This window comes from Bombina bombina, chromosome 2, assembly GCF_027579735.1.
Source record: "Bombina bombina isolate aBomBom1 chromosome 2, aBomBom1.pri, whole genome shotgun sequence".
Lineage (NCBI taxonomy): Eukaryota > Metazoa > Chordata > Amphibia > Anura > Bombinatoridae > Bombina > Bombina bombina.
The window spans coordinates 614,368,868-614,389,218 of record NC_069500.1 but is presented as its reverse complement, the minus strand read 5'-3'; the positions used below and the strand labels follow the sequence as shown (position 1 = coordinate 614,389,218).

Here is a 20,351-nt window from a genome sequence, read left to right as displayed (position 1 = left end):
GTCTTCAAATTGGGTGGAGTGTTATTCATTCTTAACTTGAAGTAGTACCATATGATGGTCCATCATTCAGTAAACTATTTGTTGTTACTTTTGTATTCTCTGTATAAGAATTCCAATCAGAATGAATTCTCTCTTACCTCATTCTATCTCAAAAATATGTTCTTTCTTAGCTATATGGAAACTAAAGCCAGCAGACACAAGGGTGTGAGGAAAAGGAATCCATGAAGAGTTCTGTGAGATTTCTACCTACCTCTAGACGGCATGATACAATACACTCACCAGTTTGAAATATGGTTTTATTTTCATGATTGAAGAAATATGTTTATTGGTTACTCTGAATCCATGTTTTCTACACATGCATACAGGTGTGTGCGTATTTATGTGTGTGTTTATGGGGCATGCGCACACATGCATATAGTGAACAGTTCCTTAGTAAACAGTATCTATTGTATCTCACTTTTAACTGATTATTCAAAATGTCACTGGTTACTGACTTACTGAGTAGTACAAATGTCCACACAATGGGAATAAATGATGCTTACTCCTGCCATGTTTTCATCCCAATATAAAACCTATGTTTATATCTCTATTTAATACTAAAGTATTTTGCAGTGTTAGTACGTAAAGCAATTTATCAGATTTTTATCATACAACTAAACATATCAGGAAAAATAATCTTACCTTGTCACCTCCCAGAGCTGAATAATAATGTTTATCAATGAAAAAGAGATGTAGTTATCTCACTGCAAAAAAAGTCTTGTTTGTGAACTTTTCAGTGGCCCTATACCAACTAGTTATATCTAAATACAAGTAAACATTGTATTTAGCTTGGGTGATGTTTAGTTTAGATTTTGATGTAATTTCAGTCAATTAAATAGCTTTATGAATTAGTAAACATGCCCAAGTTGCATTTCCATTAATCAACAAGTTCTTGAGTATTTTATTTACACACCTCCAAGCAGGGGTGTTCTAACCATCCAATGGAAACTGCATCATCAAAAGACTACACATTATTGTATACTATATAAACTCATATTATTTAGAGGAATTTTACCTGCATTGTTAAAATAACACTGACTGGGACAGTCAGGCTATTTGGGGCAATGAATAAAGCAAAAAAAGTTTTAGATTTTTTTTTCACAATTTATTTTCAATTACTATTATTATTATTATTATTATTATCATTTATTTGTTTAGCACCGCCAAATCCCGTAGCGCTGGGTACAATGATAGGGGTATACAATAACAAGAATTTTTGATAAAATACAAAGCATAACAAAACTAAACAAATCTAGTACAGGAGGAAGAGGGCCCTATCTAAACAGTCTACAGGTTTAGGGTGCAGAGACATAAGGTTGGGGTAGCTTGTCACATTGGTTGTAGTTGCAGCAGTGAGTCAGGCAGTTCATATATTAGTTTGGTTTGGATGAGAGATGGAGGAGAGATGGTAAGCCTCTCTGAATAGGTGAGTTTTCAAGGAGCGTCTGAAGCTATACAAGGTTGGAGACAGTCTTATGGAGTGGGGTAAAGAGTTCCAGAGGACAGGAGCAGCACGTGCAAAGTCTTGGAGGCGGGAATGGGACGTAGAAAAAACAGGAGTGGAGAGACGTAGGTCAGAGGTTGATAGAAGAGGATGGGATGGGGAATATTTCACGATGAGAGAGGAAATATTGTTGGGAGTTAGACTGTTGAATGCTTTGTAAGTTAGGGTTAATACTTTAAATTGTATTCTGGAGTGTATGGGGAGCCAGTGTAGAGACTGGCAGAGCGGAGCAGCTGATGTAGATCGGCGACTTAGGTGGATGAGTCTAGCAGAAGCATTCATAATAGATTGGAGGGAGGAGAGGCAGTGTTTTGGAAGGCCATTTAGGAGTAGATTACTAAACAAAACAGTACATCTAACGTTTATTAACAATACACTAGTGGTTGATAGATAGGTTAGATAGATAGGTAATAGAATAGACAAATAGATTTAAAAGGGACATTGTTCTAAAAAAAACTATCATGCATATGAAAGAGCAAGCAGTGTTTAAACATGAAATTGTTATTCATATTTTTTGGTTGAAGTAATGCTAAGTAAAATATGTTTAAATTAACACTAAAACTGTAGTTGTACTTCCAGATGACTAGCTGCTAGTTATAATAACCACAGCTCACTTTAAAGCAGAAACATACATTTAAAAAAAAAGTGCTTTAATACATTTTGAAAACGCTCTCTTAGAGATATGATACATAATAAGCCAATATCCCTTTAATACAGTGCATGTGTTGCTGTGAGAGTTAGGTATGATTGGTGCGAAGAATGACTGAGGTGGGGAGTGAGAAATAAGAAGGGGGTAAGTATATAAGGGGGGTGGTGAAAGTGTGACAGTCAGAGGAATGGAGAAGAGAATATTGTGAGGAGAGAGTAATATGAGGATGGGCCAAAAGGCGCCCAAGAAAGAAGGCTCATGGGCCTGTACAAACTGGTCCCCATTTATCCTTGTCTGCTTCTGGTTGGGCACCACCCACTCTTTAGCTTATTGGCACTGTAAGAGGCTGCACCCCACTCACTCCTCTCTGTTACACTGGCACATCTTTTTATACTGGCTCTTATTCTTCCCAGAAGCATAATATTGTCCAGCAAAGTGCTTAGCAAAGACTTGTCCTGCATAAGTGGTGCTTTCTATAGTGTCCTAAGTAGCACAATTGGTGCAAATAACACACAGAAAATCATTAAATTAAAACACTTTGGCCTATACAACTATTTGCAATTTTTTATCTAACCCTGGGGCCAATTCTTTCTGACTTTCTCTTCTGATATCACAAAATCCTGATCACAAATTTGTGATTGGTAATAGAAAACCTGTTTAATAAGACAAACTTACTGTATCTTAGAAAGACAAAAATGTGAGTATGAAATAAAAACATAATTTTAAGGGTATGATTACTAAACACCACCTAGATGTTGCAGCCATGATTTTCATTTTCTTGGGTTTCCTGCAGATGCTATTTACTGTCCAAGATAACTTGTGTTAGTCTATTAGATATGTTATTTATATATATATAAAAAAATATAAATATATATATACACACACACACACAAAGTCCAGTAATAACGCGATCACTGGTCCTTTCTTCAAACAAGCTTTAACACATGGTGCATGTTTTCGAGGAAACTCTCCCCTTCCTCAGACAAAAAACTTCACCATGTATTAAAGCCTGTTTGAAGAAAGGGCCAGTGAATGTTGTCTCTTTGCTTTGTTTATATATATATATATATATTTATATATATATATATATATATATATGTAGATAGAGAGCACTCTCACTTTACAAATCCTGATGCCAGGGTGCCAGCAGGTAAATATACACGGTAAAGGAAGGCACTCACTGGTCTTTACTTCAAAAAAACTTTAATAAGCGTGACGTTTCGGGGACACACTCCCCTTCCTCAGACAAAGAACAAACTGTAAGTGACTGGACATATAAAGCCAAACAAACCCCTCCCAGTGAAAATTGCGCCAAAACCGTTACCATGGTGATCCTCAACAACATTCTAGTCATGTGATCAGTGTTACTAATGCAAATTAATTGCAACCACTGCTGTTAAACAAACAATATGATATCCACAATAAAACATATTAAAAATCATATTAAGCATCAATTAAGCAAAACATCAAAACACATGTGGACAAACTTATATTAAAGAGCAGCATAAACAAATAGCCATATGAAGTGAACAAAACAAACAGGTGTAATAATAAACATATCATACTAATATGTTAGAAATATAAGGAGAATAAAGCATAAATTCTCCTAATCACAAAGTAAGTGAATACCTGTGTGTCCCCTAGCACATGTGTTGTATCTATAAACAGGTGTAATAGTGACTATATCAAAGTGTATATAATAGTGTATATAATCAAGATTGTGTGCGCATTGTCAGCCCCCTGGATAACCTGAATATAAACTCTGATTAAACAACCTAATCTCTAGTATATCCCTATCAAATAATACTAAAAGATAATGTAATAAATACTATGGGCAGAGTTACAAGACCATAAATGATAATCACTTCAAAGAAGATAAAAATGCCGTACTGTAAAGTGTAAGCAGAGTATTCATACTGCCTTATATAACAACAACAAGATAAGGCAATGCGGCTATAAATGCAGCCTGAGATTCATATATCAATCAAAGTAGTGTTAAATACATTGTGGCGCAGCCATATCTAACTTATTTACTTAAGGAAGAACATACCCGATAAGCTATTCTAACTTATTTACTTAAGGAAGAACACACCCGATAAGCAATTATTACTGTAATCGTGGCACAAACACCACATACCTGGAATGACAGCGTGGCCGCCCGATGAACATCTAAGATGCACACAGCCGACACTGTGTGATGACGTCATGTGGCTACACACTGTGTTAAATACCAGGTAGCCATGGTGACGCTACACACTGATAGACTAGACCCGGTAAAGCAAATACCCTTACTACCGATACATACTAGGATCTCAGCCCTGCAAAGCCCAGTAAAAGAATGAGTTCATTAAGTTCAATGCTAAGTCAGACTGACTCCAAGCGGCATATGTTAATACTGCAGCTATTTGTATGAATACATGGTTGAATCCCTAACTAGAGTCACTGTATATGCAATCATTATAACCTCTAAGTACTCCCCAAATAGTGCTATAAGGCCTCAACAATAAAATATCAGCATTACAAATAGAACTGAATAAAACAAAACAAAATAAAATAAAATAAGATGATAATAATAATAATGGGAAAATAAAAAAAACTAAAATAATAATACTAATAAATAAAAATAAATATAAATCATAAATAATACAAAAAATAATGGATAAATAAATAATTTTTTGGCGCAATTTTCACTGGGAGGGGTTTGTTTGGCTTTATATGTCAAGTCACTTGCAGTTTGTTCTTTGTCTGAGGAAGGGGAGTGTGTCCCCGACACGACACGCTTATTAAAGTTTTTTTGAAGTAAAGACCAGTGAGTGCCTTCCTTTACCGTATATATATATATATATATATATATATATATATATATATATATATATATATATACATGCCTCGTCCAGTACTGAGGCACTATACAATAGTAATAAATATAGGTCTAATTAATTTAGACCACATCTTCATATATATATATTTAAAATGGTATATTTGTCCATTTCAAAGTGTATGGCACATGTGCAAGATAATAGAATTTTTCCAAATTGTTTTGAAAAACTTACAAACATGTTGAAAAGGCCAGTTTTGCATTTTATCAACACCCTTTGTCTGTTGAATTTGACGTGACCATTTAGTTGTCAAAATGTACACGCAGGTCTGATTGCTCAGAACTTGAAATAGCCTTTCAGGTACACTTGAACATGACCCTTTTAAGGCCTGGTGATCAAATACCCACCAGCTTGGAGAGAAATCACCCAAAGCCTTTGGAGGGCTTTTATTTAGCATTATATTGCTAAGTATGTGTTTTTCCTTAACATCCAGACCTTTGCATAGCTAGATAAACAATTTTCAAGCAAAAATGTGCCTTTCTAAAATTCTTTGAATTACCTCAAAGAACTGACGAGACTGCTTAGGTAATCTCACCAGATCAGACAGCTTTAGGTCATTGGGTCCTTAATGGGTTGGAATAGATATATATTTTTTTATTTCAATAGTTTTTATTGAGGTGACAAAACATGTATATAATCACAGAGGAGGATAACGAGATACACTACAAAAAAAAGATAAAATAAATACAAATAAAGATTACAGTACAGGCAAAAGGCACAGCCATATCATGGGTACATCAACTATCTCTTTTTGTTCACTTAATAGCTGTATGCTTGTGATTAATCAAATTATGATAATAAAATTAACATTAGCTTTAACATTATCCTCGGTATGCACCTTATTTTTAATTTGTTAAGGTATATGAACATGAAAACTACTTATTTCTCACAAACAATAAAACCATAGCAACAGAAATAATCATAATAATAGAATTTATGTTTTGCCTGTTATAGAGATAGTACTAGATGCTAGGCTAAGTAAAGCCTTTGTTACATTTTATAACTGCTATGTTTGGAATGTAAATTGGCTAACATTAAGATAGATTTTGTATATTAGAAATATAATCTATAACAATGGACCTATGGCAATCACTAAGAATTGACTGAAACCTGTGTTCAAAGGACTCACACCTCACTTCTCCTAATTTAAAGAAAAAGGACATATTAAGGAGGAACCAAAAAAAAAAAAATGGAAAAATAAGGAAATGTTTGAACTAGACATCTTAACAAAGATCAGGAAGAAGTAATTAGATTTAATCTTGGAACATTTCATTCCATTGAGACTAAACTTCAAAATAAATATGAAGCCTATCTTTAATTCTATATACATATTCTTCAATTTTCTTTATACATTTCATGTGGGTAATAACCACTTGAAGTGTGGGCGGCATTGATTGTTTCCACTCACTGGCTATAATCAATTTGGTTGATGTTAAGAAATAAGTAAGAAACAGTTTCCTAGGTAAGGTCATCTTTGGAAGAGACAAGTGTAGTAAACCTAACTCTGGCGTTTAAGAAATATTGAAGTTCATGTCTCTTAGTAATCTAACATTCCCACCAAAATGGTCTAAGTCTAGGGCATTTCCACCGTATGTGAACACATGTACCTAACTGACCACAATTTCTCCAACATAAAGGTGAGACATTGTGAAAAATTTTATGTAAATCTGTTGGTACTAAGTGCCATCTTACCGCAACCTTATACTGTAGCTCCCAAAGAGCAGGGCTGTGTAAAGCTTTCCTACCAAAAACTAGTTCCCTATTCCAAAAGTCGGTGTCTACTGACAAGCCAAGGTCTTTTTCCCAATCTCTTTGAGGAGTGGAGATAAGTTCTTTCTGATCATCTGTAATAGTATAATAGTTGAAAGACAGGATTCCTCCTGTCCTACGGCCTCTTAGCCAAAAGTTCTCTCACCTAGTCAGCTCTCTCAGGCCCTCCTTTTGGAAACCCCAAAGTCTCAGCAAACTGATGAATCAAAAAACCTCAAATTGATATTTTGGGAGTACTGTATATCTTTCTATGAATAATTGTGGGCTTAACCACCTACCATTTATACATAGGTCCCTGACCCGCAGGGAACCCAGACTATCCCAAAAGGTGTTGTGAGTTTCTTGCATGCAACCTATTATACTCCGAACAGAGAGGATTAGTAAAGGGTGTGGAGCTACATTGTAAAGATGTTTAATTTTATCCCAAAAGTTTAAGTTATCCAGCAGTATAGTGTGATCAATTTCCATACTCCTTCTGTAATGAGATGAAATCCAGATCAGGTCCGGCAGCTGTATAGTGCAAGGTATTAAGGCAAGTTCCACATCCTGCCACCTAGGAGGGTTTGTAATGTTGCCCCAACCTAATATGTGTGAGAGACGTGCTGCATCGTGATAAAGAATTGGATTCGGAAGAGCAAGCCCTCCTTTTCTGATTGGTTTCTGGAGTATGTGCCTGGAAGTACATGCGCCTAGATTACGAGTTTGGCGTTAACAAGGGTGCTTTGCTAACGAACCTTTTTTTTCTAACGCTACCTTAAGACAACGCTGGTATTACAAGTTTTTTTAAACCTGGTGTTAGCCGCAAAAAGGTGAGCGTAGAGCAAAATTTAGCTCCACATCTCACCTCAATACCAGCGTTGCTTACGGTAGTAGTAAGCTGGCTAAACGTACTCGTGCACAATTTCCCCATAGGAAACAATGGGGCTGAGCCGGCTGAAAAAAACCTAACACCTGCAAAAAAGCAGAGTTCAGCTTCTAACGCAGCCCCATTGTTTCCTATGGGAAAATAAAAAATATGTCTACACCTAACACCCTAACATGAACCCCGAGTCTAAACACCCCTAATATTACACTTATTAACCCCTAATCTGCCACCCCCGCTATCGCTGACACCTACATTATAATTATTAACCCCTAATCTGCCACTCCGGACACTGCCGCCACCTACATTATCCCTATGAACCCCTAATCTGCCGCCCCCAATGTCACGCCACCTACCTACAATTATTAACCCCTAATCTGCCGACCGGACATCGCCGCCACTTTAATAAATGTGTTAACCCGTAAACCGTCGCACTCCCGCCTCGCAAACACTAGTTACATTTTAATCCAATTTATATGGGTTGGTGGGAGCAGGACCACATCTTTGGAGGTGGGATCCGATTACATCAGCCAATAGGATTTTTCCTACCTTAATTCAGATTGGCTGATAGGATTCTATCAGCCAATCGGAATTCAAGGGACGCCATCTTGGATGACGTAATTTAAAGGAACCTTCATTCTTCGTTAGGACTTCGTTTGAAGAGGATGCTCCGCGTCGGCTGGATTGAAGATGGACCTGCTCCGGAAGGATGAAGATAGAAGATGCCGCCTGGATGAAGATTTTTATCGTCTGGAGGACCTCTTCAGCCCCAATCAGATGAAGACTTCTGCCATATGGAGGACCACTTGTGCCCGGCTGGGTGAAGACGGCTCAAGGTAGGGTGATCTTCAGGGGGTTAGAGTTAGTTTTTTTAATGGGGGATTGGGTGGGTTTTAGAGTAGGGTTGGGTGTGTGGGTGGTGGGTTGTAAATGTTGGGGGGGTATTGTATTTTTTTTTTACAGGAAAAAGAGCTGATTACTTTGGGGCAATGCCCTGCAAAAGGCCCTTTTTAAGGGCTATTTGTAATTTAGTATAGGGTAGGGATTTTTTTTATTTTGGGGGGCTTTTTATTTTATTAGGGGGATTAGATTAGGTGTAATTAGTTTAAAATTCTTGTAATTCTTTTTTTCTGTAATTTAGTGTTTTTTGTTTTTAGTAATTTAGTTTATTTAATTTAATTGTAAATAATTGTAGGTGGTTTAGGTAATTAATTTAATGATAGTGTAGTGTTAGGTGTAATTGTAACTTAGGTTAGGATTTATTTTACAGGTAATTTTGTACTTATTTTAGCTAGGTAGTTATTAAATAGTTAATAACTATTTAATAACTATTGTACCTAGTTAAAATAAATACAAAGTTGCCTGTAAAATAAATATAAATCCTAAGATATCTACAATGTAACTATTAGTTATATTGTAGCTAGTTTAGGGTTTATTTTATAGGTAAGTATTTAGTTTTAAATAAGATTAATTTATTTAATTATGTTAAATTAATTTAGTTTAATTTAAATTATATTTAAGTTAGGGGGGTTAGAATTAGGGTTAGACTTAGGTTTAGGGGTTAATAAATTTAATATAGTAGCGGCGACGTTGGGGTCGGAAGATTAGGGGTTAATAAATGTAGGTAGGTGGCGGCGACGTTGGGGGGGCAGATTAGGGGTTAATAAATATAATGTAGGTATCGGCGATGTTAGGGGCAGCAGATTAGGGGTTCATAGGTATAATGTAGGTGGCGGCGATGTCCGGTCGGCAGATTAGGGGTTAAAAACCTTTATTTTAGTGTTTGCGATGTGGTAGTGGGGCTCGGTTTAGGGGTTAATAGGTAGTTTATGGGTGTTAGTGTACTTTGTAGCACTTAAGCTAAGAGTTTTATGTTCCGGCGTTAGCCCATGAAACTCTTAACTACTGACTTTTAAATGCGGTCAAAGTCTTGACAGGAGAGGGTCTACCGCTCACTTCTTCCAAGACTCGTAATACCAGCGTTAGGCAAATCCCATGGAAAAGATAGCATACGCAATTGATGTAAGGGGATTTGGGGTAGCCTCGGTACCTTTGGGAGGTAGAAAACGTAAAAAATAAATATATAGCTCCAGCGCCAAAAAGTGCCACTACACCAGCTCCTATGTGCAAAATCTCCCGATCGGATCTTAAGAGGTTAAACAAATTCTATAGGCTAGAAGGAGCGCTTAGATCTCCTTAACGGAATCTTAGCTGTGTATAGTCAAAGGGGTATTCAAGAAATGAACTTGGTAAGATTAAAATGTATACATATTTATTCCACAAAAAATAAGAGTAATTATAAAAACAATCACAAAATCTTCAGATAAAAATGGGCCCTGAATATATAAGAATAGTCCTTTATCTCAAGGAAATGCTAAAAACAGAACTTTAAAACATTCAATATAACAATAATGGCAGCAGTCTTCCTAAATTATAATAATAATAACAATCTCTCTTTATATTATGGTTATGCCTGGGTCCGCTAAATATAATATATATATAAAAATAAAGGTAATGGAATATCAGTACCTTAAAATTACTTAAAATACTTGTGTTGATAGAAATACAATAATAAATTGAGTGTGTAAAAAATGTGTATAAAAAAGTTGTGTATAAAAAAGTTAGTGCTGAGAGTTCCAAAAAAGGTATAAAAATAAGACCTTTAGGTGTACACCCTTTCAAAAGGTTTCTAATGTCAATATTCACATGTGATGTGAGAGTGAATAAATGAATAAAAAAGTTGAAAAATAATAATAATTCAAGTGAAAAAATAGTCCAAGTGAAAAATAGATATGTAATCGTAATAATCAAGGTGAAAGTTAGTGTCTTTTTTGAAAAAATATCCTTATGATCCGTATCCTAAGGAGAGTTGTCCAACTGTTCTTCAAATGGCACAAATATAATCCACTCTAGGTGTATCCATAAATCTTTAAACCTAAGTGAAAAAATAAACAAACATAGTGCAATATGCTTTTCTGAAATTGGCTAATTAGGTATTAAACTCACTGATTAGGGACCTGAGCCGTGAATATCAGTTAGAATCTACGCGTTTCGATCCTTCTGGATCTTTTTCAAGACTAGTCAGCTCGGCTAATGATCCCCCCCTTCTTTTCTTTGCTATCACCACCTGTTTGATGAAATAACCTCTAATGTAAGCCTTAAATGCGGCCCAGAGAATCTGTATTGAGGTTTGGCCATTATCATTGGGATTTAAGAAATCTTTAATTGTTTTATCAATATCATCTTTCTGCATGGGAGTTCCTATAAGCCAATCAGCTAATCTCCAGGAGGGTCCTACCTCCTGTGTTCCTCCCCCTACAACTACTAACACTGAGTGTTGGTCTGACCAATAAAAAGGCAGAATCTTGGATTGTGATACCCTGTCCAACCATCTTGAGGAGGAAAAGAAGGTATCTATTCTAGAATAAGACTTATGTAGATTTGAGTAAAAGGTGAAGTCCTTCTCTACTGAATTTAGTGCTCGCCAGGTATCATATAATTGGTGCTGTGCCATCAATTTCTGGAAGGCCTGAGCGAGAGACCCTACTGACCTTTCTGTTTTTATTGCTGAGGGAAGCAATCTATTCATTTCGGAGGCCCAGACAAGATTAAAATCTCCTCCCAACACTAATTCTCCCTGCCTGACAGCAGACACCAACTTCATGAGCTTCCTAAGGAACCTAAGTTGACCTGTATTCAGGACATAAACATTTACCAGAGTAAATAAGACATTGTTAATCTTACACACTAATATGATGTAGCGGGCTTGTGTATCTCGTTCAATATATATTATCTCCAAGGCGAGAGTGTCTTTGAATATTATAGCTACCCCTCTCGATTTAGAGTCATGAGATGCTGCTATGACCTGCGAATAGTTGCGAAATTTAAACGTTCCATCTTTTGCGTGCACCCAGTGAGTCTCTTGTAAAAATGCAATATCTATATTGTTTTTTTTAAGCTATTTGTTAAAAGGCTTCTTTTAGTAGGAGTGTTAAGCTTTGCATGTTGTGAGTTAGAAATCTTATGTCCGCCATGTGTAGGGCGAGAAGGATAAAAAAGGGGGGGTTGATTAGGATATAAGAAGAAGTATGGGTACCTCTCCCTGATGTATAGTACTGTTAAAGAAACATCTAGTTAGGTCTGGATTGCCACGGGTTAACTCTCTCTAGTATCAATTCTGTGGAGGCAGACTCCATATGTTGAGTTTATTTTGTTGGTTTATGAGTGTTAAACTATCTTATCAGGAAATATGTTGGAAAATAGCGGACCAGAGCCGCCCCAAAAAATACCCAATCAAAAGACTGGGTGTATTATAGACATATTGTCTGAAGTAGAAATATCTATCTATGTAGCAAGTTACTAGGTGTTAATATGGGGGGACGGATTTTGAAATCTCATCAGCTAGAACGTGAATAGTAGTCAGTAGTGCGTTGCCGTTCGCCAACAACCTACAAGTGAAAGTAACTGTAAATAGGGGATAAAGGGGTCGGGGAGAGACATCAAATTTTGAGAATATATAAGTATGGTGCAGATAGTTAATCCCATCATTAACTAATTAAACAAAACATTTTCTCTAACTAGAAACATCAGATACCTTATTTGATACCAACTGGGCTTCAGCTGTGGGAGAAAACAGGTAATAGAAATGTAACATTAGCATGAATTTTAAAACTTAATACAATCAATAGATCCATCCTAGTGTTCCATACTGAGACTCCATAACATACTAAACTAGGTTTATGAGAATATGTCCCACAACTATGGAGGAGATACCAATTCTGTCTTCTGAGTGTGCCTAGCTATGAAAGAAAAGCTGGTTAATAAGTACAATGTAAACCTAGCATTATGAAGAATAAGCAATACCTCTCAGCTAAAATCGGATAACCATCTGCTGTGGAAAGACTTTAGAGGCAAAGCTACACAGTAATGTAGTGAAAAAGTCTCAGAACAGTCTAAAAGCAAAGACCCAAGACAGCAATGTTTCTTTATAGCTTCATAAAACTAAAACTTTTTGCAACATGTCCAAGTCCCACTTTTGGTTTTGAAGCCCAGTTTTCTTGGTAGGTCTACATAACAGACACAACTGGAAATATGAGCAATGAAAGGTCTAAATTACAATACCTGTAAAAGGATATAATGTACATTTTTCTACTTGCCCACCATGAGTTAGATGCTTTCAATATTCAGATCTTTTCTTTTAAAAGAAGAATTTCCTCTTATTGGCAGTGGGTCCCACACTGGTGCAGGAACTCACAATCCTTTTGTGATGTCTGTAGATGGGGTCACAAATAATCTTCTCCTGGAAAGTGTATGAGCTGATAGGTCTTGGTAGAGCTGTATATTTTTATACATGTCAGGGAGGGTTTTCGTGTTGAATGCTGCTCTTATGAGCTTTTCTTTGAAGGTGAAGTAATGTAATTGGATGATCACGTCCCTTGGTTGATCAGATGCAACACTTCTTGGTCTGAGCGCTCTATATACTCTATATTATTTTCCTTGGAATGTCTCCAGAAGCACCTTAAAAAGACCCAATAAAAAGGAAGTAAGCTCTGCTGAGTAAATATCTTCTGGTATCCCTCGTACTCTGATATTGTTACGACGGGATCTATCTTGTAGATCTGCTAACTTTGTCTCCAAGTCAGCTATCTGTTTGGCCAGGTTTTGCGAATAGGATAATAAGTTGGCATGATCCACAGAAAGATCTTCCTGTCTCCTTTCTATGATCTCTGACCTTTCTCCCAGGGCGTTAATATCTCTCTTTAATTCAATTATAGAACTTTTTATTTCGCTTTTTAGTGAAGTATAATGGGTGTTCATTTTAGAAGAAAGAGCTTTGATAGATTCCATCACCAAGTTATCACTATCAACATGTCTAGACGACACAGACATGCCATTTTCTGCATGGTCTTTAAGACTTAGTAATGAGTCTCTTGACTCTTCATCTGAGCAATCCATGTCCTGTAGAGCTTTACTATGAAAATGATCTGCAACCGTCCTCTTAGGATGATCCGATTGTCTCTGTTTCTTTTTGTTGGAATGCACCATTGTAATGCAGGAACTAACTATAACTGAATCCTGAAGCTCTGTGTGTTAACAATGGACGTTGTACATCTATTCTCACCTCTGCAGTTATATATGATGTTCTCCCCTATGACCCCCTAGGTCACATTTATTTGATAGGGTTCATCCTCAGTTAGGATAAATACGTAAGATAGGCTTTCCTTAAAGCCACAGATCAGCTCTCTGTAAAATGATATTGGCAAACCACGTCACTCTACACTCAGGGACAGGTGTCACTACTGGACCAGGTCGGAAAATGGTTTTGGGAATATGACCCGCTGACACTGCAGACAGCAGGAAATGGAGGGGGAGAGTCTCAGAGAATTACAGTCCAATTATCCTCTGCTTAGTTTGCCTGAGTAGGCCTAAGGTTAGATTTAGGGAGTCCCTAGGGCCCCACAGGCAGGGAGCAAGTAGTATAACAGAATGACCTTCTTATAGGTTACTACTAGCAATCATATAAAGAGTGCACAAAAATTTGAACAGTCCCAAGCTGTATGGGGCTACAGGGAGAGATTGATGATAAAGCAGAAAAGTCTATATTTGTTAGCAGTATCTTCTTTTCTGCCCTTCTCCTTTTTTCCATTATATAGGCTTTTTAATGGGCTTCAACAGGCCTTTGATAACTTGCTCTGAAGTTTGTCTCTCTGATATGGAGTCGTATCTACCTGGAAATCTCTGTCACTACAGCAGAAAGCACTAAGCCCCATAAATGTTAGGTCCGGAATGCCTATGCGTTAATTTTCCCTTTTTTATTTTTGTACCTAATGGATGTCCTACAACACTGCAAGCCGTGGATATGTGTTGCAAGATCGGGGCTGTCAGGTCTGAGTGTGTAAATGGTTGCGCACTTACTTGCTGAACCAAAATGGCGATTCGCGACATGTGCCTTCTAGGCCCTCTAATAGCCCTCCTTAGTCTCCTACGGTTTCTAGACAGTTTGTCGCTCCGGCGAATAATGGCTTGAGCCCTCTCCTGATGCGATCCAGTAGAAGAGGCCTGCTGATAAAGTAAGCGCTGACACAGAGCTTGCTGTCGGCCAGTGCCAGAAGTAAAACCACTCCGGAGCCATTGTTCGGCAGGCAGCCCGTCTGACGGTTGAAACTTTGCCACTTAAACTCCAAGTGGCCTTCCGTAGCCCTGAGGGTGTCCCTGACCACACTCCGGTACCAGCTGTTCAGGTGTAGTACTCGATCGGAGCAGAAGGAGAAGCCGCCGCAGCTGTGGCAGTCTCAGCCACAATCAAAACTTTGGCATTATTTAATAGTCCAGGAAAGTAAAAGTGCATTTCTGAATGCCATATCTGTAGTGGGTTTGAGTTTATTATTTGAGGAGAATGGGCAAGTCCTACATCCCTTTACTAATACAGGTACAAATCCCCAAATCCATAATTCCAAAATCCACCTGCGTCTATATTTATTTAAAACAGCAAATATTACCTTTCTGATTTAAAAATGGTATAAAACTACCTTTAGTTACATGTATAAGCTGTATTATGATATGTAAATATTGCCTTAATGACATAAGATATTGTTGTTTAAACTTGATCCCATCCCCTCTCCAGACTGTTCTCCAAGCTGTTCCATTTTACAGATAAAACTATTCCAAAATCCAAACCCTTTCCAGTCCCAAGCAGTCTGGATAAAGGGGTTTATATCTGTATTAAATATAGGAGATAAATATCAGATATCCACAAAAAAAACATGGCTTATTATCTGTTAGGCAACCAATGCAATGATTAATTTAGATATAATACTTTGGCATGCCATAGATTCCCACGGACCAAAATAAAAATGTTTTTTGTCTCTGAAATGAGGATCCTTTCTACAGATACTTTCTTCCATGTCTAATTGCAAAGGACTGTAGCAATTTAGTTTATGTGTTGGACCCTAATTTCCCAAGAGTCATATTAATTTTTATTCTGAACAGTATGAATTTGACCTCATGAAAGTAATTGATATTTAGTTTGTCATTTTATATCAGAATATGTTAAAATACAATAACAATTTAATAAACATAAAAAAAAAATGTGCATAGCTTCTAAGTGGTTGTTATTTGATCCAAGATCATGTTACTTTTTTCTTTAAAAGTTTTATTTGGAGAGATAATGAGTAATAATAATATTGCAGAACCTTGAGAGAAATTATATTTTTTTGCACTTAAGAAAAGAATTCTACATCAACAGGCGATAATGATTGTGATAAAATGATAATACACGATCCCCTCCTACTCAGTTCTCTATGTCTCACAACGTTCTATATTTCAATCTATTCAAAATGATACAAAAATAACAATCTACTAATTCAGTCTCTTGTTTCCTCCTGTTCAGATAATAAATACATTCTTCACAATTTATCTCATTTAACTTATTGTACATTTCTTCTAATTTAATTTTAGTTAAATACTTAAGTTCTCACTTTGGTAAGATTGTCTCAATACGCCACCGTATGTCACATTGCAATTTCAAATCCCTTTGAATATTGTCTCCTTACTGGGCTACAAACGTTCTAATGCAACATTTTTACGTTCTACATTACACTGTATGGTACCATGATAACACATGCATATTACTTTGATGTTTTTTTCTGATATGTAATAATCCCTTTTTTTTCAGCAAGCACAAGTTCGGCACAAATAGTATTTTTATTTATTTTTTATTTACTTGGTTACTTGGGGGCCGATTTATCAAAGTCTGGCGGACATCACTGAATGCCGACAACATACGCTGTCGGCATTTAACATTGTACAAGCAGTTCTAATAAAACTGCTTGTGCAATGCCGCCCCCTGCAGATTTGCGGCTGCTAGCATGGGGTGTCAATCAACCCGATCGTATACGATCGGGCGGATTGATGTCTGCAGTCTCAGAGGCAGCGGACCAGTTGAGGAGCATTCGGCCCTTGATAAATCGGCCCCTATGTCATAAATGGTTTTCTTTACAAAAATAGTGTTTTTTAATAGATAACGGGACTTTTTTTATATAATGTACTCTTGTCCTCTCTTCTTTTTCTAGTTTGGTGACTTAAATGATGCATCTCCTGGAAATATGGAGAAAGGTAATTATCGTTCAAAACCTAATTTCTCCGATAAAACATGATTAATATGTGAATGTTCTGCAGTGCTGAATCATGAAGGATATCTTCCACTAATATTATTAAAATCATAATCTGAGTGTGTACTGAAACATGAAACATGTTTTTGTACTTGAGCTCTAAGTCAGAATAGTACAAAGGGTGACATTGCCCTCTATGTATATGTGTATCTATCTCTCTATCTATCTATTGATATATGTATATGTGTATCTATCTCTCTATCTATCTATTGATATATGTATATGTGTATCTATCTCTCTATCTATCTATTGATATATATATGTGTGTGTGTATATAACGAAACCAGACGTGGACTCCTTGTCCAATGTGCTTAGAGGGATATGGCTGCAACTCACTTTAGAGTTTTACATAAGGATGACATGACTGTCTGGGAACAACTAGGCAAACTAGTTGTAACTGAGAGTACAACAAAGTTTTAAAGAGAGAATAATTCCACTTATATATTATCAAACTTTAACTCTACTAAATTCATAAAGTGTTCAAAATAATAAAATCGTTCCCAATCATTCATACATTAAAGTTTATTAATTCAACTAAGGAACTCACACTCATACAGTAGCAAAAGCTGCGAATTAAAACCACTTAAACTCTATGGTTTGCATAATAGCCATAAAGTAAATATGTTCACTGTTAAGTATCCTCAATCCGTTAGAATTTAAGTTAACTAAGCCCTTACAATCCGAGGGCTGCATTAATTTTTACATATAGCAGTAAAGGATTAGAGGATATAATTTTAACCACTTAGTAAACTTATTTTCCACAAGAGTAAGCAAATTAAAAACGAACAACAGGAGAGACAAAGCTGCCCCTGTCGGTCCCCCTCTGAGGAAGCGTCCGTGAAACGTAGCATATCAGTCTGACCCTGCCCAATGACAGTCCAGCGCCGAAATACCAGGAGATTCTTCTCTGAACAAGAGAAACAACAACCCCAGACGATCGTTTATATATATATACATGTGTGTGTGCGCATATGTATTTATATGTGAATATATGTATTTACAGACATATATGCACATATAAAAACATAAATACATATGTAAACACATATAGATAGATATAAGTGCATTGGAGCAATATTTATATTTAAAGGGACATGAAACCCAAATTTTTTCATTTGTGATTTAGAAAGGGCATGTCATTTTAAACAACTTTCTAATTTACTTCTATTATCTCATTTGCTTCATTCTCTTGATATCACTTTCTGAAAAGCATATCTAGATATGCTCAGTAGCTGCTGATTGGTTGCTGCACATAGAGGCCTTGAGTGATTGGCTTACACATGTGCATTGCTATTTCTTCAACAAAAGTTGAAAGTTGTTTAAAATTACATGCCCTATCTGAATCATGAAAGTTTAATTTTGACTAGACTGCCCCTTCAATAAAGGTTTAAAATATGCATTTACTGTACATATTTCACATTCCAATGTTCTGCACATAGAAGAATATGTACTATGTATTTATAAATAGATATTGATATATATATATATATATATATATATATATATATATATATATATATATATATATGTATGTATGTATATACCTTATATGTATATACATTTTTTCTCTGTAAGAGCAATACAATTGTGGAACTCATTACCAAAGGAGGTAGTGAATGTCAATACCCTAGATACATTTAAAAAGTATTTGGATACATTTCTGTCTATAAACACAATTCATGGATATGATTGCTAGTATTAAATGGGTCACCTTTTAGTGGGATTATTTAAGCTTAACTGGAGCTTTTTGTATATATTTTAGATTTGTATAGGTTGAACTCGATGGACGTCGGTCTTTTTTCAACCTCATCTGCAATGTTACTATGTTACCTATACCTATATATAATCATATAAATATATAGGTATAGATTTATATTTTGCCAAAATGCCCTCAGATATATATAGAAATATGTATTTATGAATAAATAGAACATAGCCTGCTATGTGAAGAACATTGGAATGTGAAATATTCATATTTTCATGTTGGGTTAGCACACATGAGAATATGCGATTGTGTTTGTGCGTTAGTAGGGTTTTCCCCCCACTTCTTTTGCTCTATTGATTTCTCTTGGGGAATACATTAACACCCATACAATATTCTAACTTCGTCTTTTTACGGTTAGTTCCCAAGCGAAAACCTTATTTTCAACTTGTAATAAGAGCGCTACCCGACACAAGCAAAAACCTTACTTCTAGCGGAGTTAGCGCTTGATCGGGGGCATTAAATACCCCTCAACTTACACTTGCCTTTGTTGTGGAATGATCTCTAACTTTAGTTTAGTGTAACATTTGCAGAACATGAACCCCCATTAATATACAGTGTCCAGGTTATATCAGATTCAAAGTAAAGTAGTTTCAGCTTTGGATAAAGACATAACTGTGTACCCTACAGTTCTTGCAAGAAAATGATAGCATCATTTATAATGTATGTGATTTCTCTCTAACATACACAGTTGATGAATTCTTTGTTTATGCTAGTTTTGTATTTATTTATTTTTTCACTTTATGTAGATGAAGGAAGTGATGTGGACAGTGAGATGGATGAGGATCTTGATGACTCTGGAGAGCCTCAAGCCAAGAGGGAAAAAAATGAACTGAGCCAAGCATTCCAGGTGGGCTGCATGCAGCCATCACTAGAGGGCAGCGTTCAGCAGACCCTGGTTCTTAACCAACTGCACAGTGAGCACATCGTCACAAGCACTCAGACCATCAGGCAGTGCAGTACTACTGGGAATACATATACTGCAGTCTAAAGGATATGAAACATTTCAAAACAGAAGTGTATAAATATATATAAATACATATATATATATATATATATATATATATATATATATATATATATATATATATGTATATTTGTGTGTTGGGCTTAAGAGTACAGCAGTAGAACAGAATATGCCTGAAGGTCGACTGTTGTCAAATTTTCCTTGTTTGACTTTAACTTTTTTTGTCAACTTTGCCCCAAGCACAGTTCTTTTCACCTCTTACAATGTACAAAACAATGGATTTTTTTTCTGCCAGGTCTTGATTTATTTTATATCTTTCATATTTTTTTATTTGCATTGTACTTTATTTTCCAGCAGATTACAGTTTTAAATGTTTTATTCTAGAACTCTTTTTTTTATTTTGATATTTTAACATTGTCTCTGTCATGTTTTTATTTTTATTTTTAATTTTGATGCACTTGTTTTAAAGAAAATGATGATAGTTTACACTGGAAGAGTATCACGTGGCAGCAACAACATGAAAACTACATGGGAGACCCCCATATCTATGTAAGACAATATCTGTGTAAGATGTTTATTCGTCTGAGGGTTAATGTTTCTAGCTGTTGTATTGTAGTACACAAGAAGTAAATACGCATTGTCTGAACGGCATAAGACACAGTCAGCTAAAGTTGTAAGTCGTGTTATAAGTGGAAAGTATGCTTTTGTTTTAACAGTCAGCACCACAAACGACTTCCGTTAATTGTATC

General features: G+C 36.1%; 1 protein-coding gene across 1 annotated transcript in view; it reads left to right on the top strand.

Moving 5' to 3' along the window:
- RFX3 (regulatory factor X3) overlaps positions 1 to 19,626 on the top strand; it is a 445,346-nt gene extending 425,720 nt beyond the window's left edge. Inside the window, 2 exon segments of the mRNA XM_053702543.1 lie at positions 16,775 to 16,817; positions 19,385 to 19,626. Of these exon segments, the coding sequence (XP_053558518.1) occupies positions 16,775 to 16,817; positions 19,385 to 19,626 (285 nt within the window).
- The last annotated feature ends 725 nt before the right edge of the window (positions 19,627 to 20,351 follow it).